The 27960-nt window shown below is 39.1% G+C and overlaps 1 protein-coding gene across 1 annotated transcript; it reads left to right on the top strand.

Moving 5' to 3' along the window:
- Positions 1-67: 67 nt before the first annotated feature.
- On the top strand, positions 68-27960 carry Dck (deoxycytidine kinase). The gene is made up of 7 exons (XM_070012410.1): positions 68-253; positions 6417-6532; positions 18259-18452; positions 19836-19983; positions 22037-22152; positions 22402-22492; positions 25029-27960. Exons 1-7 carry the CDS (start codon positions 163-165, stop codon positions 25053-25055), a joined length of 783 nt encoding a protein of 260 aa, XP_069868511.1. The 5' UTR covers positions 68-162; the 3' UTR covers positions 25056-27960.

Here is a 27960-nt window from a genome sequence, read left to right as displayed (position 1 = left end):
ACTCGGAGGCGGCCTCCGCGCGCCAAAGTCAAACCCGGGGCCCGCCGGCGCGCGCTGCGAGGACAGGTCCGGGCGAGCTCCGCAGCCAGGCCCGCGCGCGCACCTGCGGCCGCCTTCCCGTCCTCCTTGCCCGCCGCGCCCGAGGCCGCCGCCGGACGAGGGATGGCCACTCCGCCCAAGAGGCTCTGCCCGTCCCCCGCCGCCAGCTCGGAGGGCACCCGCATCAAGAAAATCTCCATCGAAGGGAACATCGGTAAGGGGCTCCCGTGAGCGACCGGCCCGGAGCAGGGAATGGCGGCGGCCGGAGCCCCTGCGGGCTCCATCTCTTTGCTGTGCTCACGGAGGGAGGGCGTTCCTGCAGCCCGGCGGAGTGGACGCTCCCGCAGCTCCGCTTCCGGCCCGGCGCCGCCCCGCGCCGCCCCGCGCTGCCCCGGGCTGCCTTCCCGCCGCCCCGCGCTGCCTCCCCGCGCTGCCCCGCCGCCGCCCCGCGCTGCCCCGGCGCTGCCCTGCGCAGCCCCGCACCGCCTTCCCGCCGCCGCCCCGCGCTGCCTCCCCGCGCTGCCTTCCCGCCGCCGCCCCGCGCTGCCCCGGCGCTGCCCCGCGCCGCCCCGCACCGCCTTCCCGCCGCCGCCCCGCGCTGCCCCGCGCCGCCTTCCCGCCGCCGCCCCGGCCTTTGTGAGGAACCCGAAGGGCCACGGCACTGTTGGAAATGTAAACAGAATATTCTGGGGCCGGGGGCTTGTCGAGGGCGCCGGATCTTTGTGAAGTGTTACTAGGCCTAAGTCACATCCTCCTCCTCCTCCTGTTGTTGTTGTTGTTGTTATTTCATAGACCTAATTGCTATCCTGCCACATCTAGAGAACATTTCCCCAAGCTGCCTTTGTACTTCTTTACAGACAGCTTTCTTCCCTTCCTACCCGCTGTCAACTGCTGACCTGATTTTCTTCATCTCTGAAAAATGACCTTTGCCAGAATGTCGTATTAATAGAATCATAGAGTATCTAGGTTTTTGTGACATTTCTTTTATTGAGCACGATGCTTTTGAGAGGCATCATGTTACTTGCTGTTTTTAATTGGTGAGTAGTCTTCCATTGCCTGGATGAACCACAACCATTTGCGGACATTTGGGTTTATCTTCAGTTTTTAGTGATTGTTAATCAAACTACCGTAAATATTTAAGCACAGGGAAAGCAGCTCTTAATGATCTCAGTTAGGGTATCCCTCCCTCAACCTTACCAAATATCCAATATTATCAATATCCAATATTGAATCATGGCTCAAAGATCACTAGCATTGTTATTAACCCTGATTGGGCTCACCTACATTATGCATATCATTTGCAAGATGAATGTCTGTTCCTGATTCTTCTATATTTCCTAACACTGGAAACCCATCACTTCCTGTTTTTGATAGAAATTTTATTTTGAGGACAGTCTGCATACAGCAAATATTTTAATTCTTGCCACATTCAAAGTTTTCTTTAAAAAGACAAGACAAACAGAGGTTCTAAGCATTCAAAAGAACAGAAGAAATCTGAGCACACTCAAAGATTGCTCCAGACACCTTTCAGTGAAACAAACCCTCTTTTCCTGTCAGCAGTCTAAGTTCTTCCAGAATGCAATCAGGATAGCAGCATAACTCCTCACAGCCTCTGAATTGAAAAAGAAGGCCATAAGTAAAAACTGGAGAAAGTAGTTAAACAAAGCTATCTTGAGAGTTAATTTGATGGACAGCCCCACAGATCAAATACCACTGTGTATTAGTCCCTTTTCTTCTGCAATCCATTCAGGAAATATAATACCTACACACTTTCCTCCAGCCATCTTTATTCTCAGGACCTGAAATAATTTCCTAATGTGTCACTCAACCTCCATTTTCTCTTAACCACTCCCAGACACATCTTTCTATCTGTAAATTCAGTTGTTATCCCTGCTTAAAATCCCTCATTGACTTTCTTGTTACTTACTCTAAAAGGAGCTGCATACTGATACATTTGCACAATATGAACATGTGCACAGATTTGGGAAAACGAGGATTAAAACATTTTGAAATGTTTACATAAACATCTAAGTCTTTGGTTTCCAATGAAAAATCTGAAGGTCTGGTAACATTAGTTCTATATTTCTGCATAACAACATGCCGCGGACCGGGTTCTGTCGGGGCAACGGAGGACACCTAAGGGAGGAACCTGGAATAGGTGGGGAGATGGCAAACAGACAACTCACACACAAGAGGAGTGAATGCTGAGTGCTGAGTGCTGAGTGCGATTTAATGCAGAGGATAGCAAACTTTTATAACAGAAGTCTTCATGAGAAAGGGCAAAAGGTTACACAATCTTGCTGCATGGCTTCTTTCTTGGGTGGTCACCAGCTGGGCACCTGATAGGCATTTGTCTCCGGCTTATCTCTAAGGAATACAATGGGTTTGGGTTTCGATGTTTGTCACCAATTAACCATTACCTATTTTTATAGAGGCCTTAACTTTCCCATAAGATCTTTCCTGTCTCTTCTTTAATAGTAAACTTTAAGGAGACCTAGCAATTCTCTTAGTAAATAGCAGGAAATTCTCTCTCCTAAATAATTATCTCAGCAATTGCCATACATTCTTTCTGTTTTAGCTGAGCCTATAGCTTCTTGTAAGTCCCTTACAAACAATTCCTTCTGCTGAAGTGACTTTGTGAAACCCCCAATACTTTTATATTTACTTATAACTTGTCTCCTAGCCTCCATAAGAGGGGTTTCAGGTTAGCACTTAACTCTGGTGAGTCCGTCATATTTTTAAGACACTCATCAGATATTGGAGTCGTCAACACTCTTAAGAAAGAGCTTTGAATAAGGGAATGTTGACAATGAGCAAGTACATAAAGCAGTAGAAGCAGTAAAAGATTAACAGGCACTCTTATACAGTGAAGAAAGGCAGAGACACATCTTTTCCCAGGGGTTTTTCCAGCCTTTTCCCAGGAGTAGGCCTCTTAGAAGCCCTATTCTCCGAGGTAGACTTCGGTGAAGTCCCAAAACTTGGAGATAGGTTTCTGTAAAGCCCCATTCTCTGAGGTAGACTTCGGTGAAGTCCCAAAACTCAGAGATAGGTCTCGAAGCCCCTATCATGGTCTGATAGATGGTTTCCCATGCTAAGCAGACTCTACTGGGGTCGGCGTGGCAACAACAATTGGTATTTAGCCAAAGGGAGTGTGTAATCACTATATTTTGTGTTCCTTATTATGTCACTTTGTCAGTTGCTGCTCATTATTTTTTAATGTTTCAAGTCTTTTCCACCTTACTGTAGCACCAGGTCCAAATAAACAATCAATGTACAGATTGTTAATCTGTGTAGAAGACTTGTTATGCATTTCCTCTATTTTGGTCATTTTAGGTTTTTACTCATGAATTTTCTCTTGTCTTATATTACTAAAGTACAGTTTCACATTACATTTGTGGAGGCTTTATCTGTTCAGAATGACTAGTAGTACCAGAAAAACTGCTTAGTATTAGGAATTTATTAGTTCCCATGAGTTTAAAAAATACTGACATGAACAAGGTACCAGTGCCTCTTGCCTATAAGCCTAGCTTCTCAGGAGGCTGAGAACCAGAAGATCAAGGTTCAAAGCCAGTCTGGGGAGAAAGTCTGAGACATTCCATCTCCACAAAAAGCTAGGCTGGAGGTACGGCCCAAGTGGTGGAGCAAACTAGCCAAGTGAGACCATAGTCTGTTGAGTTCAAATCCTGAAACGTGCAAAAAAAAAAAAAAAAAAAGCACCTTGGTTCTTGTTCTCTTGCACCTTCATAGAATATGAATTTGTTAAATAACATTTTCTAGCTCCCATTCCCTGTCAGAAGTTAAGGAAATAGATACTCATTTATGAACTACAACAGTGGTTATTCTACATGAATTCAAATTTTTTGAAATATGGTCACACTACTACTAGTCAGTATCAGAAGAAAGTTTAAAGTGTTAACCCTTAAGTGGTTTAAGACTGTTAGTTATTGGCTGATGTTTTAATGTGTTCCTTGGTTGTACTTTTTTTTTTTTTGGTCGGTTCTGGGGCTTGAACTCTGGGCTTTGGCATGGTCCCTGTGCTCTTCAGCTCAAGGCGAGTGCTCTACTGCTAGAGCCACAGTGCCACTTCCGGTTTTCTGAGTGGTTTATTGTAGATAAGAGTCTCATGGACTTTCCTGCCCCGGCTGGCTTTGAAACTCCATCCTCAGATCTCAGCCTCCTGAGTAGCTAGGATTACAGGCGTGAGCCACTAGCGCCTGGCTTGGTTGTTATTTCTTAACATCGTATTCTCTTAGGTAGCTCAGTGGGGTTGTTGATCATTGAAAATCATTTTTGTAAGTGCCCTACAGACCCTAACTTCACCTTTTGAATGCAAAATTTTAGGCACCAATGCTTTTCCCACAGCAAACTGATTGCCACACAGTTTATCCTTAAATGTTTTTCCCGTTTTCTGGCAAAAAGAGGGCTTTTGTAGCAAGGTTTTGCTTCTGTTCTGTCCTTCTGTGCCAGTCCTTTACCTCCTTTTTATGTTCAGTGTGATCTTTTCTCTTGCCCTGTATAATGTTGGAAGGTTGAATATAATTCGGCAAGTCAAAGGTAAGTTCTTTTGTTGCCTTCCTTTTTCCATTTCATAAGGCAAAAAAAGCTTCGCTTGTGTATAAGTTGAAATTATATATAAATTATATGTTCTTGGGCAAGGGGAGAACAAGAACATATTGCTGAGCAGCGATGTCAAATATAACCACATTTGGTGGCTCCAGATAGAAAGGGTGCGGTGTCATTAGAATCGCTGTACCCTATTAGATACTATGTCAGGATTGTCCCTACTATGAAACATGACACGTTCTTGGCTAATTTAAAATTACTGTGTGCACAGTATATCCTGATTACCCCCTGCATATGTCAAAACTAATGAATGGTATCAGGGAAAAGTAAACTCCTTCCTTCCCTCCTTTCTGCCCTCAGCCTTCTCTCCCTCCCCCTCCTCCTCTCTACCTACAATGAAAATCCTGTAAAACAGAGTCATGAAAGCAAATGAAGAGAGCATGACATGTAGAAAGTGCTTTACAAAACTTTGAATTGTTTCTATTGACCATAGTGTTAATTAGTTTCAGATAGTAGTATTATTTCTTATTTTAAAACTAAGCGGTTATGTTTTCATATTGTTTGAACTAAGGGTATTGTACTTGCTTGGTTTGCTCGCTTGGCTCACATCCCACCACAAGAGCAACCTCCCCTGTTCTGCTGTTTGCTGGTTATGTTGGAGATAGAATCTCTTAGGCTTTTCCACCTTGCCTGGCTTTGAACTGCAATTCTCAGGATCTCAGCCTCCTGAACCAGGCTCTCAGCCTTCTGAACTAGAATAACAAACTTGAGCTATCAGTACCCAGTCTAATTAGTTTCTTCTCCTCCTCCTCCTCTTCCTCCTCTTCTTTCTTCTTCTTCATCTTCCTTCTTCTACCTCCTCCTTCTTCCTCCTCCTCCTTCATTCTCCCTTCTTCTTTTTTTTTTTTTTTTTAAATTTTTTTTTTTGGGTCCGGTCGTGGGGCCTGAACTCTGGGCCTGGGCGCTGTCCCTCAGGTCTTCAGCTCAAGGCTAGCGCTCTACCACTTGAGCCACAGCGCCACTTCCGGCTTTTTTTTTTTTTTTTTTTTGCTTATGTGGTGCTGAGGAATCCAACCCAGGGCCTTGAGCATGCAAGGCAAGCGCTCTACCACTGAGCCACCTTCCCAGCCCCATTCTCCCTTCTTCTTAATATATTGTTTTTTTTAGACAAGGTTTCACTATGTTGCCCAGCTAGTCTTGCTTACCCCATCTTACTGCCTCAGCCAACCCAAATGCTGGGATTATAAGCATGTACCACTATGGTATAAGATAGAAGAGGAACTGAGCTTTGTAGATAGAAAAAATAGAACTCAGGAAATTTTTGAGATGCAAGAGCTTGGAATGACTGTCAGGTCATAACAATTAACTGGTTATCACAACTATTTTTAAGAGGAGAGTACTTTATGTTCAGAGGCTTGGGAGCTGCTCAAATTCATGCAGCTAGTTAAGAGAGAAATAGCCTTAACTACTTCAAAAGTAGATAGTAATTGATAATAATTAGTAGTTGGCAGTTGTTTGGCTAACGAAAGTGAATCTTAAGAAGTTGAATTTTTTTGTTGTTTTTCATGACACCTTGCCTGCGGTTTCACCAGATATTAAGTTCCTCTGTTCAATGACTAAACAAATGTGTTCAACAGAAGTGGGCAGGGACAGCAACCTTTCAGTTTTCATTTTAAAAAAATGCAGAGGAAGTTTAGAAAACTGAGTTTGGTGTTTTTAATTATCTTGTAAAACCTGGTCACTATTTGGCTTTTTTTGTCTTTTTTCTTTCTGACAAGTTGCATTCCTCAATTTCACCTTTCCTGTCCTGACAGCTGCAGGGAAGTCAACATTTGTGAATATCCTTAAGCAAGTCTGCGAGGATTGGGAAGTGGTTCCTGAACCTGTGGCCAGGTGGTGCAATGTTCACAGTACCCAAGATGAGTTTGAGGTATGAAAAATAAAAGTGTTCTGGGTTAGAGAACAGGTAATGTATATAGTCTCTTGGCTTTTTTCAAATACAATTTTCAAATCTATTTTTACATTTGTATCTTTCTCTGGGTGGTCCTTACATGAAGAAAATTGAGCTGTGTATGTAAGATTTACTCTCCATTGCATCTGAGTAACAAAAGTTAAAATGTTTTGAAGAATCTAATTAGAAATTAATTTTTTGAATGGATTTTTATTATTTGTTTGAAAACAACCAAAAAAATCCCACCCAATAACTGAGTTTTATTAGTTTTCCTTTCCAGCCTTTTTTATAAGGAAAAAAAATTACCTTACATTTCTTTGTATTCTACCAACATTTTTTTCAGACTTACTGTGGACACTTTTCACACATTTACTCTGGACACATTTAGCACTTTTCCTTACTGCATTACAAATAAGGAAAAGAGAATTAAATAATTAAATAAAATGATTAAATTTAATAGAACGTTTGGTTGTATGTGTATTAGTGTGATCGCTTAGATTTTTATTTCTAGAGAATTGAGACTTGAAAAAAGAAAAGAAATCTTTAAAAATAGAAATTTTGTTTAAGTGGACAGAATATAGAAAAATATTTTTTAAAGTGTAGCTCTTCATGTGAGGATTTGGGGAATAATTGATTATTGAAAATGTAAATCATATATACAAGAGAAATCACAATAAGATACTTTGTAGACTGAGTATATACTGGTTTGGGTTTGTTTTTGTGGTACTGGAGATCAAACACAGTGGCTCTATCGCTTAACACCCCAGCTCTTACATTTTTTTTTTTTGGCCAGTCCTGGTGCTTGAACTCAGGGCCTGTTCATGGGCTTCTTTTTTTCAAGGCTAACTCTACCACTTCAGCCACAGCACCACTTCTGGCCTTTTCTGTTTATGTAGTACTGAGTAATCGAACCCAGGACTTCATGCATGCTAGGCCAGCATTCTACCACTAAGCCACATTCCCAGCCCTTATGTATGGTTTTGAATGACTAAGAATATTTTCTCAAACACCTGTTTACTAAGCATAGTTCACTGTAAGCATGGTGCCCCAATTATCAGAATGTCTAGAAGTAAATCTTTTTTTTTTTTTTTCGGGTCCGGTCGTGGGCCTGAACTCTGGGCCTGGGTGCTGTCCCTCAGCTCTTCAGCTCAAGGCTAGTGTTCTACCACTTGAGCCACAGCGCCACTTCCAGCTTTTTTTTTTTTTTCTGCTTATGTGGTGCTGAGGAATCGAACCCAGGGCCTCATGCATACAAGGCAAGTGCTCTACCACTGAGCCACCTTCCCAACCCTAGAAGTAAATCTTGAAGGGACTTCCCACTTGGACTCCATTTTGTTAATAAATTGATGTTTCTGATTTTCAGAAAAGGGCAAAGACTGTTTTAAGAATATAAAGGAGGATAAACATATTTGTTTCTTTGAACATTTTTAAAAGTTGCTAACCATAGAAAAGAATGTGAGACATACCTAAACTTTGAAAAAGTTTTAAAGCTATTATCTTGGGGTGGAGATGTGGCTCAAATAATAAAGTGCCTGTCCTGCAAGTATAAAACTCTTGAGTTCAGACCCTAGCACTGCTAAAAGTTAAAAGAGCTAATATCTCGATAGCTATCATCCATGTGAAGGAATAAAATATTATCATTTTAGGAAACTTTATTCATCTTTCTCTAATTACATCTTAAATAAGAGCTCGATTATGTGAGATGCTCCTAGTTAAAAATTGCTGGGCTGCAGTGGTTTACACCTGTAATCCAAGCTACTCAGGAGGCTGAGATCTGAGAATCGTGATTCATAGCCAGCCCAGACAAGACAGGCCATAAGACTTTTATCATTAATGGGCCAGCAAAGAGCTGGCAGTGAAACTGGTTGAAGTGGTAGAGCACTAGCATTGTGCAAAAAATAGTTCAAGAATAGTACCCAACCCCTGAGTTCAACTGCCAGGACCAGCAACAAACGAACAACAAAATATATCATTGCTCTATCACTTAATGTTGGGAGTATATTAAACTTTTATTATGCTGCACAACAGAGTTTGGGAAACATTGTACTTATATACTTGGGAGTTAAGAGTTCAGAGGGATTAGTAAGATTATAAGGAGTCTAGAGGGATTAGTAAGATTATATGAATAACTCATCATTAGACTATGACACACTGATGCATTTCTGTTCATTGTACTTATGGCTTCATGAATCTGGTATTTCATGTTCATTGGATGGGACAGTTTCTTCCATGTATAGAGTCTGATCACCAAACTGGCTTTTTCAGTTAGCATACAGATTATCCTATTATTGTTACTATTAACATCAGGCAGTTCACTGTAACCCAGTTATGTCTCTGTTATGTTACAGCTTGGTTACCTCTAATATCCTTATAAACTTGGAGGATAGCTTTCCTGTGCGCGCGCGCGTGTGTGTGTGTGTGTGTGTGTGTGTGTGTATTTTTTTTTTTTTTTTGGCGGTCATCGGGCTTGAACTCTGGGCCTGAGCACTGTCTCTCAGCTCTTCAGCTCAAGGATAGCACTCTACCACTTGAGCTACAGTGCCACTTCTGGTTTTCTGGTGGTTTCTTCGAGATTAAGAGTTTCCTGCCAGGGCTGGCTTTGAACTTCAGATCTCAGCCTCCTGAGTAGCTAGGATTACAGGCGTAAACCACTGGCGCCTGGCCAGCTTTCATATATTTTGTGTGCATATTAGGGTTGTAGTTTTCTGTACTTCCAGGGAGGGTTTCAGACGGGGAGAAAAATATTTTGGAGATAAGGTTAAGGTCAAGGTATCTCGGTAGCTTTCCCACACTTGGAGTATTTTCTTTCTTTTTTTCCTTCTCTTTGGCCTCCACTAGAGTCAAGAAGTTGTGTTTTATGGTAGAGTTCTTACCTAGTATGTTCAAGTTTGTTCCCTAGCACTACAACCCCCCCTTACCCCCCCCCCCAAAAAAAAGATTTTTCCTGGAGGCATTTCCAAACTCATCTCTAGTCTCTTCCTTAGAGTATTATGTGAATTACTCACTAAATCTCCACTTTCTTATAATACTATCAATAGTGAGAGGTGGACCTTTTTCAGTTCCAACGTTGACCAGTAACTAAATGTGTACTTGCATAGCTTTATTTTTTTTACTGTTTATTTTTTTAGCCTGCCACCTAGTGGCTGAAATGTTTCTGTACTGTCAATAGTCTTAACAGCAATTTTGTCAATTGTGTCAGCATTAAGAAGCACAGCATTTTATAAGATTCTTGCCTTTCCCATCCCACTTTATTCCTCTAGTAAAGATGATTTTTAAAACTTGGTACTCAGATTATCAACCTTTGTTTTAAAGATTTATTTCAATTAATAATGTGCATTATTTGGTGATTTATGTGATTTAGGCCCAAACCTTTACTTAGTTCAGTTTTGAGATGGACAGACTATTAGGGAGAGTTTTTTTCTCTTTTTTAAAAATTTTTTGAGCTGAATTCTTTGGGTGGATGCTGAGTAGTATTATTTTCTTTTTAAAAATTAATTTGTAAGACATTCATATGGTACACCAAGTGTTACTGCTAGTTAACATGTTACTACTAGTACTATATTTTTTGTTTTTGTTTTTGCATTTTTTGGATTTAGTGTCATGGTTCTTATTACTAGGCAGATACTCTACCACTTAAGCCGTATTCCCACCTGTTGACCTGTGGTCTTGAATTTATGCTCAAGTTCAACTAGATCTTGATTTTCCAATTTGTACTTCCTTTGTAGCCCTACCATTGTGCCCAGCTTTCTTTATTTGTTGAGATGAAGTCTTGCAAATTTTTTTGCCCAGGGTGACTTCAAGCTATAATCTCCCAGTTTCTGCTTCCCAAGTAGCTAGGATTACAAGTATGGACCACTATGCCTGGGCTCTTTTTGAAAAGAAATTTTTTATCAATAATCTTTACTTTCTATCAAATATCATAAAGCAACAATTAGCATGAGTTAGAACAGAATAAAAATGACCTGTAATCCTGCCACTTCATCTATTTAAGTAATAATTTAATGTGTTCAATTTTAGTGAAGGATATAGTTTTAATATTTTTATATAAAAATTTCTAAGCAATATATTCATTATTTGCAGTTAAGAAAATGTTAAGAGATTACTGAAGGGGATGGAATTTATCCATAACTACAAATTCTACTTTAAACAACAAAATACAATTTTTTGGGGAAAAGTCATTAGAAATGTGTTGTAGAATTGGGTATGGGGGCTCAGTCTGTAATTCCATCCCAGGGGAGGATGTTAAGGCCATCTGAGGGTACATAGTTACAAGAAAAACAAAACAAAAAAAAACACCATAAATGATTTTTACCTTACTGTTATTTTTTTAATTTTTACTTTTATTTTTAAGGAGTTATACAAAAGGGTTACAATTTCAAGAGTCATGTTATAAGTACAGTGCTCTAATGAGTAAAGAGGTAATGTCATTCCTTCCTTCGCTTTCTCACCATTTTTGCCCTCCCATGCTTAACCACAAGTTCCATAGTTCATTTTTTTACATAGTATATATTGAATACAATGATTGCATTTGCTCACCCTTCCCTCCATTCGTGTGTACCTCCTTTTACCACCCCTAAAACAAAGAAGAAACCCTTATTTCCATTTCTTGAAACTTGTTTTGAAATAGTACTTTAGATGTTCAGAGGAGTTATGCCTTTGGATTCCTCCCCTACATATACCCTCCTTTAGTTAGTTTGTATGTAAATGCATAGAGTACCACATAAAAGTGGTTTAGTTGTATTTTATATCTTGCTTTTACATATGAGAGAGAACATGCACCTTTTGCCTCTCAGCTTGGCTTACCTGACTTAATATGATTTGTTCTAGGTCTGTCCATTTTCCTGAAAATAACATAATAAAATTCTGTTGTGTATAGATACCACATTTTCTTGATCCACTCATCTATTGTAGGGCATCTGGGCAGATTTGATAGCTTGCCTATTATGAATGGTGCAACACTGAACATGGATGTGCAAGTGTTTTTGCTGTATCCTGACTTATAATCTTCTGGGGAGATGCCCCAAGAGTATGGCTGGATCATTGGGAAGTTCTCTGGTTAGTTGTTTAAGGAATCTCCAAATTGCCCTCAGAGTGGTTGCACTAGTTTACATTCCTACCAATGGTGCACTAGGGTTCCTTTTTCCCTACATCCCTGCCAACACTTGTTATTGTTCAAATTTTTGATATTGGCCAATCTTACTGATAAGATGAGGCCTTGTTTTGTTTTTGTTGTTGTTGTTGTTGTTGTTTGTTTTTCTTTTTATAGGTTGTGGGGTTTGAACTCTAGGCCTGAGCGCTGTCCCTCAGCTCAAGGCAAGTGCTCTACCACTTAAGCTACAGCACCACTTCCAGTTTTCTGGTGGTTTATTGGAGCTAAGCCTCAAAGACTTTCCTGCCTGGCCTGGCTTTGAACATCAATCCTCAGATCTCAGCCTTCTAAGAAGCTAGAATTTTAGGCCTGAGCCACCAGTACCAGCTTTGATTTTGTTTTGATTTGCATTTTCTTTATAGCTAGGAATGTCGAGCATTTCCTCAAGTATTTATTGGCTATTCTGTAAATGATTTTTCAAATGTAGCCCAATTTACCGTTTCTGTGTAGTGTTGTTTACTTAATATACATGCCTAATGGAGTGATAACCTACTATTTGCCTAACAACATAATAGACATCTTGACACTTTTTTTTTTCAGTTAAGTCTGTATTCTAAGTTATTTCCTTAAAATAAATTTATTGAGCTAAAGGTACAGATTAAAAAGAATAAACACAGCCAAACTGTTCTTTGTATTATACCTGTAAAATTCTATTACAAAATTTTGCTTCAGTTTTAATTTGTGTATCCATTTTTAGAAGTAACACTATTTTTATAATTAGATGATGAGTCAGAATTATGTTTTTTGGTAAACTCAATGTACTTCTTTTTTTTTTTTTTGGTGCTGGTCCTGGGGCTTGAACTCAGAGCCTGGGTCCTATCTCTGAGCTTTTTTACTTGAGGCTAGTGTTCTACTGCTTGAGCCACACCTTTGCTTCTGGCTTTTTTTTTTTTTTTTTTTTGGTGGCTAAGAGATAAGAGACTCATGGATTTCCCTTTGTGGGCTAGCTTTGAACCACAGTCCTCAGATCCCAGCCTCCTGAGTAGTTAGAATTACAGGCATGAGCCACCACCAGTGCCTGGCTTTTTTATTTTTTTAAATTTTTTATTGTGAACATACTGTACAGAGGGGTTACAATTACATGGGCAAGAAAATGAGTACATTTCTTATCAAGCATTGTAGCCTCCTCCTTTGATTACCCTTCACATCCCTTCCCAGCCTCTCCTCTGCCCCCTCACCCAATCCTCCCCCCCCCCCAGTTGTAAAGTTTTTTTTCGACATGACAACTTGTACTTCTCATTGTTGCAACGGGTCCGCCTGTATCCTTATTTAAACGACTTGTTTTTCCCCTTCCCCTCTACAAATTATACCGACATCAAATACAGTGAAAGCAGGGGTTATACTGTGGGGGAGGGACATACAAAGCAACAAAAAAATAATCTTATAAATGCGTTAGAAACAAATGCATGAAAGCAAAAAAAAATTTAAATACATACCTAAGGGTTCATTTTCCTAACATCACCTTATCTGACCTTTTCTGCTTGACTCATACATATACTAGATATTGGCTTTTTTGTTTTTTTTTATTTATTTATTTTTGCCAGTTGTGGGGGCTGAACTCTGGTCCTGGGCACTGTCCCTCAGCTCTTCAGCTCAAAGCTAGCGCTCTACCACAAGAGCCACAGTGCCACTTCTGGCTTTTTCTGCTTATGTGGTGCTGAGGAATCGAACCCAGGGCCTCATGCATGCAAGGCAAGCATTCTACCACTGAGCTACCTTCCCAGCCCAGGCTTTTTTATTTTTAAAAAAAACATAGTTACAGTGTGTAAAATTTGCCATCTTACCCATTTTAAGTATGTGGCCTATTAGCATTAAGTATGTTTACGTTGTTGTAGAACAAACTTCCAATACCTTTAGTAACTTTTAAAACTAAAACTCTATACCAATTAAACAACTCCCATTGCCTACTCCCTCCCTAGATGTTGATAAACATCATTCCACTTTCTTTATCTATGAATCTGATTTTAGATACACCAGAGAAGTGGAATCATATAGTATTTGTTTTTATATTTATTTCACCTAGCATAAGGCCTGATGCTGTGGTCTTTATAACAATACAAATTTAGCATCTGTTTTAATGGACATTAAGTGGGAATTCAGACTTTAACTGGAAACCAGCATTTGGAGCTGTGGGTCAAGTGGTAGAGCACTATCCTTAAGCAAAAGAAGTTCAGAGAGAATGCCCAGGCTCTGAGTTCAAACCGCAAGACTGGCACGCACACACACACAAAATAACACATTAATAAAAACTTTAAAAAAATGTGGCTGATAATTCAAGTACTGGTGGCCCACACCTCTCATCTTTGCTACTCGGGAGGCTGAGACCTGAAGATCACAATTCAAAGCCAGTTCAGGCAGGAAAGTCCTTTAGATTCTTGTCTCCAATTAACCACAAAAAGGGATAGGGGATGTGCTAGGGCTCCTTGGTACAAGTTGAAACTTCCTAAACAAAGATCCAGAAACACAACAAATCAAAGAAAGGCTGGATAAATGGCAAAGGACATAGCTAGTAAGAGAAATAGAAAGCCCACAGATTGGGAGATCTTCACTAGCTATACAACAGGCAAAGGACTCATTAAAAAAAATATGCCTAGGGCTGGGAAGGTGGCTCAGTGGTAGAGTGCTTGCCTTGCATGCATGAGGCCCTGGGTTCGATTCCTCAGCACCACCACATGAGCAGGAAAAAAAAGCCAGAAGTGGTGCTGTGGCTCAAGTGGTAGAGCACTAGCCTTGAGCTGAAGAGCTGAGGGACAGTGCCCAGGCCCAGAGTTCAGGCCCACGACCGGACCCCCCCCCCAAAGAAAAAAAGTATATATACCTAGACCTCAAAAAAATTAACTCCCCCAATAAAAAATCCTCAAAGAAACAACCACCCCATTAATAAATGGGCTAAAGAATTAAAAAGAGACTTCACTGGAGAAGAAATAAGAATGGCCAATAGACAATGAAGAAATGTTCAACATAAAAGAAATGCAAATCAAAACCACATTGAGATTCTGTTAGAATGGCCATTATCAAAAAAATGAATAATAGTAGCTGCTAGCAGGGTTGTGGCCCAAAGGGAACTCTGTTACACTGTTGGTGGGAATGTAACCTGGGCAACCACTCTGGAAAGCAGTATGGTGGTTCCTCAAAAGACTCAACATATTCTACCTATGATCTAGCAATCCCACTCCAGAGCATTTGCCCAAATGAACACAAACATGGCCACACCAAAGTACCAGCACAACTATGTTCATTGCGGCATTTTTTTTTCAGGCAGGAAGAAAAGTATTGTTTTACCTAACTGCTGCCCCACTGTGCATGGTGGAGACCAACCACATGGCCAAAGGAGCAGCATTATTTACCATAGCTAAGATATGGAACCAACCCAGATACCCCTCAGTAGATGAATGGATCAAGAAAATGTGATATATGTATACATTGGAATGCTATGCTTCCATCAGAAAAAATGACACCACCCCATTCTAAGGAAATGGAAAGACTTGGTAAAAGTCATTAAGTGAAGTAAGACAGGCCCAAAGAAACAGGCTCCATGTTTTCCCTCATTTGTGGTAATTAGTACATGTGTAGGAGAGTACTAGCAGAGGATCACATTAGCTCAAAAACTATGTACATACGACCATATAAAATAATGCTAATAGAAATAAACTCCAAGATATGGAGACAAGGTTTTTTGTTTTTATTTTTTGTTTTTAATGTACTGTGTGAAGTTATTTCTTTTTTCTTTCGTTTCCCCCTCCCCCTTTGGTTTATCCCATTATCACTGTTTTTGATTTTTGTACCCTGTGTCTAGTATATATGTTTATCTGATTTGGGAAAGAGAAGGAGAATAACGAAATGGTGAGACAAAAAACAACAGCGATATTCACAAAACACTGTTGAAAATGAACTTTACACCTGGGGGAAGGAGTCAGGGTGGGGAGGGAAGGTGGGAGAAAAACAAGGGAGGCGGGTAACTGTTCAACAAGAAATGTATTCATTACCTTATGTAACTAACCCCTTTGTACATCACCTTTACAATAAAGTTAGAAAAAAAACTGATGGAAAAAGAAAATTTGGGGCTGGGAAGGTGGCTCAGTGGTAGAGTGCTTGCCTTGCATGCATGAGGCCCTGGGTTGGATTCCTCAGCACCACATAAGCAGAAAAATTCGGAAGTGGCATTGTGGCTCAAGTGGTAGAGGGCTAGCCTTAAGCTGAAGAGCTAAGGGACAATGCCCAGACCCAGAGTCCAGGCCCCACAAGCAACAACAACAACAAAAAAAGATGATTCAGTCTAATTCATCTGTAGAAGCCTGAGGCTCTTGAGAGCTTGCTTGGGCCTACAAATTTAAGTCTATCCTGGGTAGCAGTTAAAAAAAAAAGTAAGAAGCATTCTTACCACTTTTCTCTAATACGTTGAACATCTGTTACTAATTCTTCTTGAATCTAGTATATCAAGTGTTTAAAAGATAGTTTTTTTTTCACCTCATTTATTACTGGGTTCAGTAAAAAAAATTTCTCCATCCACAACTACTTCATTAACTACTATCTTCCAGAATAATTGATAACATAGCAACCTCCCAAGAGGACAGAGAGAGAGAGAGAGAAAGAGAGAGAGAGAGAGTGTGTGTGTTTTGCCAGTCCTAGGGCTTCTTCTGCTCAAGGCTAGAGCTCTACCACTTGATCCACAGCTTCACTTCTGGCCTTTTCTGTTTATGAGGTATGGAGGAATTGAACCCAGGGTTTCATGCATGCTAGGCAGACACTGTACCACTAAGCCACTTTCCCAGCCCCTAAGTTTTTAAAGTATGAACTCATTTTTACCTGCTATTTGGTTTGTGTGTTCAAACAGTTCTTTTTTAACCTGTGTCTGTTGGCTCCTTTGCCTTTTACCCAGTAGTCTTTGATAGTTTCCTTGTTTACTGGAACTTATCTTGAACATTTCCTTTTCCAGACCTGGAATCTGGTCAATGGGAAATGAATGATAGAGATCATAATCTAGATGCTATTTTTGCTTATTTTTACAGGGTTTATCATTGATGATAGACCTTTTTGTGGACAAAGCTAGGAAAACTATTTTAGAGAAAAAAATAATTAATGAGTTCTAGGTGCTATTTGCAATTCAGTTGTAAGGTTACAAAATTTTTACCTATTTTTTATAAGGTTTTCCTTTTTTCCCTCAACACTAAAATATGGGTTCTAAAAATGTGATTATTTAATGGTAAAAATTTTAGATTTGTTTTGTAATATAAAATACAATATAAAATAATTTAAAAATACAAATGCTAGTATTTAAAGGGGCTTGGAACCTAAGTAAAATAGTCCTCCATTTACTCCAACTTCTGATAGTTCAGTTACTGATTTTTCAACTTTATGATGGTTCAGAAGTGACACAAATTCAGTAAAAGATGTACTTTAGTTTTGCTCGTCACAAGCTAGTGAAATATGGTATGATATACTCTTATACTACAGCAGTGAGTCATAGCTCCCAGCTAACTACATGATCATGACACAACTTGTCCTCTAATGTGTACTGTGGTATTTGAGAGGTTGGGTATAGGCACTGCATTTTCAGCTTACAGTTGGCTCACCAATACTCAACCACATTGAAAATCAAGTCCCTTCTGTGAACCAAGTCTGTTAAAGAATCATCTGGGAATAGTGGAGGCTGATAAATAGGAGAGCTTATATCCTTCTTGATGGAGAAATGTATGAGTTGGCTGTAGCTGATTTTCACCCCAAGGAATATTAGCACAATGTGGCTTGTTTTTCTCTCTTAAAAAGAAAAAAAAGCTATAAATCTATTTATTAGGATGATAATTCAGTTCACTTATTTATTTTTGATGGAACTGGGGCTTGAACTCAGAATCTCACACTTGCGATACAAGCACCATACCACTTAACCCACACTCTCAGCCCCCAATTTTTTTTTTTAATTCTTTTTTTTTTTTTAATATTATTTTATTTTATTTGAGAACATACTGTACAGAGGGGCTACAATTACATGGGCAGGATAATGCATACATTTCTTACCAAGCATTGCAGCCTCCTCCTTTGTTTACCCTTCACCTCCCTTCCCAGCCTCCCCCCTCCCCCCACCCAATTATACCCCCCTCCCCCCCCCCCACCGACATTGTAAAGCTGGTTTTGACATGACATTTTGTACTTCTCATTGTTGCAACAGGTCCACCTGAGTCCTTAAACGACTTGTTTGTCCCCATCTCCTCCACATGTTATACTGACATCAAATATAGTGAAAGCGGGGGTTACACTGTGGGGGAGGGACATACAAAGCAACAAAGAAATAATCTTATAAATTCAGCCCCAAATTTTAACAAGTTAATTTTGGACAAGTAATTTCTACGCAGGTTGTATGTGCCCTCTTGCGAGGAAGATCTTTCAAGCCTCTGGTAACTCAAAATAATACTGGGAAAGAGTAGGGGCAATGAGGATGTAGTATTTTTTCATTTGGCTAATGAATCATATATTTACATAACTTCATTTGAGCCTTTAAAATAATTAAAATAGCCCTATTGGTCATTAACTATTTTTTTCTTTTGCAAATTTAAAATAGGAACTGACAACATCTCAGAAAAGTGGTGGGAATGTTCTTCAGATGATGTATGAGAAGCCTGAACGGTGGTCTTTTACCTTCCAATCATATGCCTGTCTCAGTCGGATACGAGCTCAGCTTGCCTCTCTACATGGCAAGCTTAAAAATGCAGAGAAACCTGTGTTATTTTTCGAACGATCTGTATATAGTGACAGGTATGTAAATGTCTTAAACTTGGCCATTCAGTCTTGACTCAGAACTAGACATTTTTTTCCATTTCCTATGAATCAGGAGTTCAGTTGGAAATGTGAGATAGAAAATGATTTAATAGCCAGGTGCCAGCGGCTCATGCCTGTAATAGTAGCTACTCTTAGGAAGCTGAGACCTGAGGATCATGATTCAAAGCCAACTCAGGCAGGAAAGACTATGAGACTCCTATCTCCAATAAACCACTCGGAAAACTGGAAGTGACGCTGTGGCTCAAGTGAAGAGCTGAAGGACAGCACCCAAGCCCAGAGTTCAAGCCCCACAACTGATAACAACAACAACAAAAATAAATGATTTAATATTCTCATTATTCTGGTACTAATGGCGTTGAGAATTTCTAGCATTTATAATGCTTAGTTTCTATGAAAATTCTAGGGAATAAGGTGACCATTCAGATTTGTACAGAGCTTTTTATTTCTTTAAAAAAGCTTTTTTTTTTTTTTTTTTTTAAAAAACCCTTTTAATCCTCTTGGGATTTCTCATCTGCCTGATTATACCTATGTTCCAGACTCTTAACTATAGCAAGGAGATAAAAATTAAAAATTTCAAAGGGGGCCTTAGAATTTCCCTATATAGCTATAATTCTTTTGACCTCATAATTGAGAAAGGTTCTGAAATGTTTGGCTCCCAGGTCCCCTTTTTTGTTGTTGAGGAGTCCAAAAACTTTATTGCATTGATACTTACATTAGATACTACATTCAGAATTAAGATTGAGAAATAAAAATGTTTGTTTAAAATTAGCAAATAGCAAACTCATTAACATTTCATACTTCTGACATTTCCTATTTCTGACAAAAATTAGAATAATATTGGTTATGTTTCTGTGGAGCTCTAATGTCTGATTTAATGGAAGATAGCTACATTTTCATTTATGTTTTTGCTTTAATTTGTTATAGTATATTCTTTGGTTTACATATAGCAGTATATCAAGAAATCTGGCAGAACTTTGGGGACCTTAGGGACTTCTAAGAGTTCTTTATATCTTTGGCCAACAAAATAATCTCCTATAGTTATAGAGATTCTTTTTTGTTTGTTTATAGACACTGTCTTTCCTATTTCTTTGGGGTTTTTTTGTTTTTGTTTTTTTTTGTCAGTCATGGGGCCTGAACTCTGGGCCTGGGCACTGTCCCTCAGCTCTTCAACTCAAGGTTAGTGCTCTACCACTTGAGCCACAGTGTCATTTCCGGCTTTTTCTGCTTATGTGGTGCTGAGGAATCGAATCCAGAGCCTCATGCAGGTGAAGCAAGCACTCTACCACTGAGCCAACTTCCCAGCCCTCTTTTTGTTTTTTTATTGAAATGATATATGCATTGATGGAGATTCTCTTTCAGGTATATTTTTGCATCTAATTTGTATGAATCTGACTGCATGAATGAAACAGAATGGACAATATATCAAGACTGGCATGACTGGATGAATAATCAATTTGGCCAAAGCCTTGAATTGGATGGAATCATTTATCTTCGAGCTACTCCAGAGGTGAGACCCAATAAATATTTGTTTGTTCCATTTAAAATTTAAGGACTACTCAGATCTTTTCAGTGGTATGTAGCATAATTTCAACTCCATCCTCCCGGATCCTCACCTTGAAACTCATGACTGTATAGATAGAAACATCTGGGGCTGGGAAGGTAGCTCAGCGGTAGAGTGCATGCCTTGCAAGCATGAGGCCCTGGGTTCGCTTCCTCAGCACCACATAAACAGAAAAAGCCGGAAGTGGTGCTGTGGCTCCAGTGGTAGAGCGCTAGCCTTGAGCTGAAGAGCTGAGGGACAGCGCCCAGGCCCAGAGTTCAGGCCCCATGACCAGCAAAAAAAAAAAAAAAAGAAACATCTTTTTTTCTCAGCAAACTAGAAGCCCAAATGTTTGACATCAAGTTGCTCTTTAAAAAAAAAATAAAGCAACTTCATTGTTACTATTAAGGTATTGTACAGAGGGATTACAATTCCATAAGTCAGGTAATAACTACAATTCTTCTTGGACAGTGTCACCCCTTCCTTCACTTTCTCTCAGTTTCCCCCTCCTGTCCTTGCCCACAAGTTGCATGGTTCATTTTCCAAATAGTATACACTGAGTACCACCATTGCATTTGTTCACCCTTCCTCCATTTCCTTTTGCCTTCCCTAAAAAGATAAAAAGACAAACAAAAACCAATCTAAAAAGCAACACCAACAGTAGCAACAACAAAAAAGAACTTACCATGTTTCCATTTCCTGGAATTCATTTTGATAAATAGTATTCTAGATGATCAAGAGTAGTTACACTATTCTGGGTTCCTCCCTGAAGAATATCTTCCTTTAGTTGATTGTATATACAATGCCTAGAGCCCTGTATAATGATCACTTCCAGTTGTATTTTAGATCTAACTTCCACATATAAGAGAAAACATGCACCATTATCTCTCAGAGCTTGGTTTACCTAACTTAACATGATTTGTTCTAGATCCATCCAAATTCTGTGCATAATCTTATTCTTTTTTTTTTTTATTGTGAAAATACTATACAGAGGGGTTACAATTACATGGGCAAGATAATGAGTACATTTCTTATCAAGCATTGTAGCCTCCTCCTTTGTTTCCCCTTCCCATCCCTTTCCATTCCCTCCCCCCCCCCCCCCCTCTACAGTGATATTTTATAATCAAGTTAGGTTAACAACAAAGCAGAATTGATAGATGGGCATACTTTTATCATTCCTTTAACTTTATCGTGTTTGATGATACTGGGGCTTGAACTCAGTTTCATGCTTGCTAGGCGGGCATTCTTGTTCAGCTGTGCCTTTAGGTCTGTTCTGAACTTTTTATTTTTTATTTATTTTATTTTATTTTTTTGATCTGGTCATGGGGCCCGAACTCTGGGCCTGGGCGCTGTCCCTCAGCTCTTCAGTTCAAGGTTAGCGCTCTACCACTTGAGCCACAGGGCCACTTTCAGCTTTTTTCTTTTTGCTTATGTGGTGCTGAGGAATCAAACCCAGGGCCTCATGCATGCAAGGCAAGCGCTCTACCACTGAGCCACCTTCCCAGCCCCTGTTCTGAACTTTTTAAATGGGTGTTTAATGAAATCCTCCTTTCTTTTATTATGTATTTTTATTTTTATGTCAGTCATGGGGCTTGAACTCTGGGCCTGGGTACTGTCCCTCAGCTCTTCAGCTCAAGGTTAGTACTCTATCACTTGAGCCACAGTGCCATTCCGGCTTTTTTTTCCTGCTTATGGTGCTGAGGAATGGAACTGAGGGCCTCATGCATGCAAGGCAAGCACTCTACCATTGAGCCATCAGTCCTCCTCCTTTCTTTTAAACCAAATTTACATTGATTATTATATTTTATGTCTAAAAACTTACTTGGATTTACTTGGAAAGTACAGCTTAGTTTAGAGCTGCCACATCATTGGAAAAGCACATAGAAGGATCAAATAAACCATTTCAACTTTGTAGAAGGATCAAGTAGAGATTATGGCTAGTGTAACTAGAAAAGAAAATTGTAATGACAGGTAATAATAATTGTTTCTTGACTTCCTTTTTTCTTTTTGATTCTTTAAGAAATGCTTGAATAGAATATATTTACGAGGAAGAAATGAAGAGCAAGGCATTCCTCTTGAATATTTGGAAAAACTTCACTATAAACATGAAAGCTGGCTCCTGCATAGAACATTGAAGTAAGACTTTCTTCTTTTTTGTTTTTGAGGAGAATCAAAAAGGTTTTATATATTCTGTACCTGAGACTTTTATTTATGCTGAGTAAATCTACTTGTAAAAGAATGGACTGCCTGCTGTATTACTTGAAGGATGTCTGGTGTATAATGGCAACATTCTTGACTTTCAAATGACTTAAGAATGAATTTTTAATGTTTTGCTTTTACTTAATGTTTTTCTGATTCTTTTTTTAAAAAAATCTTTTAAAACAGAACCAACTTTGATTATCTCCAAGAGGTGCCTATCTTAACATTGGATGTTAATGAAGATTTTAAAGACAAGCATGAAAGTCTGGTTGAAAAGGTAGATTTAGACAATCTAATACTTACTTTGTCTTGTCAAAAAGTATACTAACTTGTGAGGAAATGTTCTAGCCATAAAAACATACATGCCATGCATTGATGGCTCACACCTGTAATCCTAGCTACGCAAGAGGCTGAGATCTGAGGGTCATGGTTCCAAGCCAGCCTGGGCAGGAAAGTCTGTGAGACTTTTATCTCCAGTAAACCATCAGAAAACCAGACATGGCGCTGTGACTCAATGGTAGAGCTCTGGCCTTGAGCTGAACTGCTTAGGAACAGCTCCCCGGCCCACAGTTCAGGCCCTGTGACTGACCAAAAAAAAAATTAAAAAAAATATACACATAATATTATATTAAGAGACAGTTAAAAGCTGAAGAGGACTTTGTTTACTGTCTAATCCTGAGTTTAAATTTTAGCTTTATGACTTGAGCTAAAAGAATCTTGTTCATCCTCTATTATTTTCTTGGTAACAGGGTAATTACAGTAATACATTCTTGCTTTTTGGGGGGGGGGGCGCAGGTCCGGTTGTGGGGTCTGAACTCTGGGCCTGGGCGCTGTCCCTCAGCTCTTCAGCTCAAGGCTAGCGCTCTACCACTTGAGCCACAGCACCACTTCCAGCTTTTTTCTTTTTGCTTATGTGGTGCTGAGGAATCGAACCCAGGTCCCCAGAGGCATGCAAGGCAAGCACTCTACCACTGAGCCATCTTCCCAGCCCCAATACATTCTTTCTTATTGCCTTCTAGTCTGCATTGTTCATTTTTCTCCTTCCCCATATCACCAATATTTAGGGTGGGGTTTTTGTGTGTGTGATACTGGAGTTTGTAGGATATATTTCTCAATCTTATCCATTTAGCTGAAGTCTTGAGATCAAGAAATTTTAGCCAGGTGCCAGTAGCTCACACCTGTAATCCTAGCTACTCAGGAGGCTGAGATCCGAGGATGGCAGTTCAAAGCCAGCCTGGGCAAGAAAGGCTATGAGACTCTTATCTCCAGTTAACTACCAGAAAACCAGAAGTGGAGCTTAGCTCAAGTGGTGGAGAGCTAGACTTGAGCTAAATAGCTCAGGAACAGCATGCAGGCCCAGAGTTCAACCCCCACGACCAACAAAAAAAAGAAAAAAAAATTTTAACAGAGTTTTGTTTGGTGTTATGTCACATATGAATTGGCATTTCCTAGTTATTGAGGCAGTCTCTTAATTAAGCTAATGTAACCTTCAGATAACTGGGAATTGATTACATTCTAAATGAACGGTGCCATACTGATAAAGGGATAGAAGAAAGGGAGAAAAATCTATGGATAAACATTTGAGGCAGTAGTAGCAAGAATTGTAGAACAAATACCCCTCAGCCCACATTAATTAGTGTTCTAAAGTCTGAAAAATCATAGTTATTTGCTTTTCAGTTTTGAGAGGAACCTGTGTATTTTTTCTTCCTTTCACAACGTATCTGCTCTTTAATATTATAGGGACTTGATATTTGTAATGGATATACCTCAGAGGTTTTTTTTTGTTTGTTTTGTTTTGTTTTTGTCAGTCGTGGGGCTTTGAACTTTGGGCCAGGGCGCTATCCCTCAGTTCTAAAGCTCAAGGCAAGCACTGTACCATTTCTGGTTTTCTGGTGGTTAATTGGAGATAAGAGTCTCACAGACTTTCCTGCCTGGGCTGGCTTTGAACTACAATCCTTCTATCTCAGCCTCCTGAGTAGCTAGGGTTACAGGCATGAGCCACCAGCACCCGGCTACCTCAGAAATTTTGAAAGCCTCAACATCTCAATATCATTATACCATCTGGTTGTTTTATTCAGCTTACAAAGAAAAGTGTATCTGAAATTCTTTCTATTAATGATGTTAAGCCTATAGATCAGTATTCACTTAAGATACTATTAAATGAAATAGTGTACCAGCAGCAAGCCTTCAGTATAATTCAATCTGTAAAACCACTTTTAAATTTTATCTAAAGCTTCTTTGACCTAAGTCATTTCACATACTTGGTTTTACTTTTATTAATAGTGCTACGGTTAGCTTTCTTTTTTTTTTAAGGTATATTTAACAAGGCAGTAAATCTGTCTTTTCAGAATTTTGTGTAGTCTAGAATATATAGAGAATTGGGAATCTTGGATTGTGGTGTCAGTATGTTTGCTGGGTTCATTCAGAACTTATGTAAACCCCTTTCATCCCTGTTAACAATGTAGACTGTACTTGTCTCTTGATTGGAAATTGGTGCTTCTGAAACATTACAGTGTAATAAATGACTGAACTTTAAAGTTGTTTAAACTATTATAGCTATTATCAGTATCAAAGCAGCACATATTTCTAGTCAATGGTATTTTAAAAAAGAAGTTACAAAACTAGTGGCAAAGCCCTTTAGGATTGCATCAATCTTAGATATAAATTAAGTAACCCCTATAATGACATATTAGGTCATTCAGCTCTTAGTACTAGTAGTATCTAACAGTATTTCTTTGTAAAGTAAATGCTATGGTATTGTGATAGAGTTGGTCAAGAAATGTATAACTATTATTATTTTTTATTTTCCTCAGGTCAAAGAATTTTTGAGTACTTTGTGAAGTTGTTGAAGACTACAGACAACCAAATGTTTCCATGTTTCAGCCTTGTGTATCTTCAAAGCTTACTATTCATACAAATATCTTTATATCTTTAAAAGACTTAGATTTTTAACTGTTTTTGTTCTGGGGTGGGGCAGTGGTTTTTTTGTTTTGTTAGGTTTCTTCATGAATCCTGTATAAAACTTTTTAACTAGTTTCCCTCCCTTCCTACTTAATTCATTCCCTCCCTTCTTTGGTTTAAAAAAACCAGAACTATCTAATTCTCTGGAGGTAAATGGATCCAGAATCAATATAGTGAGTGGCTAACCTATATCATAAAAGACACAGTCTTCTCTTGTCTTTCCTCCTCAGTAGGTAGACAATTTTCCATGGTGCTCTCACCCCACTGGTAACCAGTTCTTAATTGGAAGCCTTATATAGTAAAATGGTGTGTATCCTGTGTAAATTATATGCCAGTTAAAAGTTGAAAGAATTTGAAAATTGAGTGTTGGTCATGGCTATAACCCTATGTACTAAGGAGACTTAGGTCTAAGGATTGAGGTTTGAAGCCACTCTGGCTGACAAATTCAAAAGACTTACCTCCAATTAACTGCCCAACAGGCTGGAAGTAGAGGTGTGGCTCAAGTGGTAGAGTACCAGCCTTAAGTGGAAAAAGTGAGAAGTAAGACCTTGAGTTCAAACCCTAGTTTTAGCATACAAAAAGCAAAAGTTGTTTGGTCGGTCATGGGGCTTGAACTCTGGGCTTGGGCGCTGTCCCTGCACTCTTCAGCTCAAGGTGAGCGCTCTACTGCTTGAGCCACAGCGCCACTTCCAGTTTTCTAGTGGTTTATTGGAGATAAGACGGACTTTCCTGCCTGGGCTGGCTTTGAACCGCAATCCTCAGATCTCAGCCTTCTGAGTAGGTAGGATTACAGGCGTGAGCCACTGGCGCCCAGCTGTAAAGTAGAATTTTAAAAAATCTTTAGAATAAGAATTCTTACATATTTATCCTTTCTTAGTTGTTTTGGAGATTGAACGAAGGGCCTCTTGTGTATTAGACAATTTAAACCACAAACCTCTAAAGTTTTCAATGCTTTTGACCATGTAATTTATTTTGACAAGACCAAATTTAATATTTAATTTCTTCACTGATATTTATTAATATCTGTAACACATTTATAGAGGAGCAAGTTAGACTTTGTTCCCAGTTTAGTAATGGAATAATCTATTTCATAAATATTTAATCTTTGCTTTTGCTTTTTTCTTCTGTGATACAGATGGGTAATACTTTGTGCATCCCCCCCCCCTTTTTTTTTCCTCCTCTCTCTGTGCTAGTCCTGGGGTTTGAACTCAGGGCCTGGGTACTGTCCTTGAGATTTTTTGCTTAAGGCTAGTATTCTACCTCCTGAGCCAAAGCTCTATTTCTGACTTTTTCGTGGTTAGCTGGAGATAAGAGTCTCATGGGCTTTCTTGCCCAGTCTGACTTTGAAATGCTATCCTCAGATCTCAGCTTCCTGAATAGCCAGGATTTTAGAGAATAAGGTGAAAATCTGTATTTTCAAAATAGTTGAGAATTTACTAATAAGTAGAACAATTTAGTTGAAATGGAGCTTCAAATAAGTGACTTGGTTTCTTTTCTTCACTAGATTTAGAGGGAATATTCTTACTATAGTTAAAAGTCGTTTAAATTATGATTTTCCTTAAAGCATTTGTGGTGAAAATATAATTTTTTTGTTTCTTTGAAATTTTATAAAATGTTAGTTTTTATAAAAACATGTTAGGGATCAGTTTTTCCATTTATTTTCAATTGCTGCTGTGCTGGAAATAAACATTCTTTACCTTTGTACTTGGTGAGAAGTCAGAATAGAAGAAACTACTTCTTAGCAGTATAGACTTTTTGTTATGTATACATCTTACACATTTGTGGTGCTGAACCCAGGACTTGCACTTGCTAGACAAACACTCTGCTTCTGAGCTACACTCCCAGCTCCAGGATAGTCTTTTTTTTTTTTTTTTTCTGTTTATGTGGTGCTGAAGAATTGAACCCAGGACCTCATGCATGTGAGGCAAGCGCTCTACCACTGAGTCACCTGCCCAGCCCCTAGTATAGTCTTCTTAATCCCATCTTTTATATTCTGCCTTGTTCTGCTTACCCTGCTACTGGCTAGAGCGATCAAGTAGCTTGCTATTTTTTTTTTTTTTTTTTTGGTCCGGTTGTGGGGCCTGAACTCTGGGCCTGAGCACTGTCCCTCAGCTCTTCAGCTCAAGGCCAGTGCTCTACCACTTGAGCCACAGCGCCACTTCCGGCTTTTTTCTTTTTGCTTATGTGGTGCTGAGGAATCGAACCCAGGGCCTCAGGCATGCAAGGCAAGTGCTCTACCACTGAGCCACCTTCCCAGCCCCAATAGCTTGCTATTTTTAAAATACATATTTCTACTCTGAGAATATTGTGATCATTCTGCATCATACTTTGCTTTATAGAATCTTGCCTTAATTTTTTCATCTTAGGTCTGTATATAGTTAAAGAGGTTCTCCCTACTCCCTTAGCTTTTGAGGTTAAGATTGCAGTATTTTTTTCATGTAGTGATTAATCTTTCTATTTTGCGTTTTAAAAAATCATGTAACTTTTGAAGTGAGAAAAGTATTTATTTTGAGGCTATAACTTTAAAATGTTAGCTTTTCTTTCTGGTTTCATATTTGGCGATACTAATGTAGTGGGTTAACCAGTTCAGATATACTCAGCAATGAAAAGCGGGTTTAATTTTAAATCTGAAATGTTTAAATTGTTTTCTGATGTACATGGAACACTTTGGATTTTGTTTGATATAAATGAATTTGCCTGCTTAATTAAAAATATTTGTCAATTAATAAGTTTAAATCTCATGAATTACCATGAATGTAAACACATTAAAATGGTTGCATCTTT

The sequence above is a fragment of the Dipodomys merriami genome, unplaced genomic scaffold, assembly GCF_024711535.1.
Source record: "Dipodomys merriami isolate MVZ:Mamm:240054 unplaced genomic scaffold, mDipMer1.0.p SCAF_9, whole genome shotgun sequence".
Lineage (NCBI taxonomy): Eukaryota > Metazoa > Chordata > Mammalia > Rodentia > Heteromyidae > Dipodomys > Dipodomys merriami.
The sequence above is the reverse complement of the archived record's forward strand: the minus strand, read 5'-3'. Positions and strand labels throughout refer to the sequence as shown.

What these genes read in the sequence shown, in the direction of transcription:
- Dck (XM_070012410.1), top strand. Translation starts at nt 163, where the DNA reads ATGGCCACTCCGCCCAAGAGGCTCTGCCCGTCCCCCGCCGCCAGCTCG. An exon ending in CTCCATCGAAGGGAACATCG is followed by an intron (nt 254 to 6,416) that starts GTAAGGGGCTCC and finishes CTGTCCTGACAG; the next exon opens with CTGCAGGGAAGTCAACATTT. An exon ending in GTACCCAAGATGAGTTTGAG is followed by an intron (nt 6,533 to 18,258) that starts GTATGAAAAATA and finishes AATTTAAAATAG; the next exon opens with GAACTGACAACATCTCAGAA.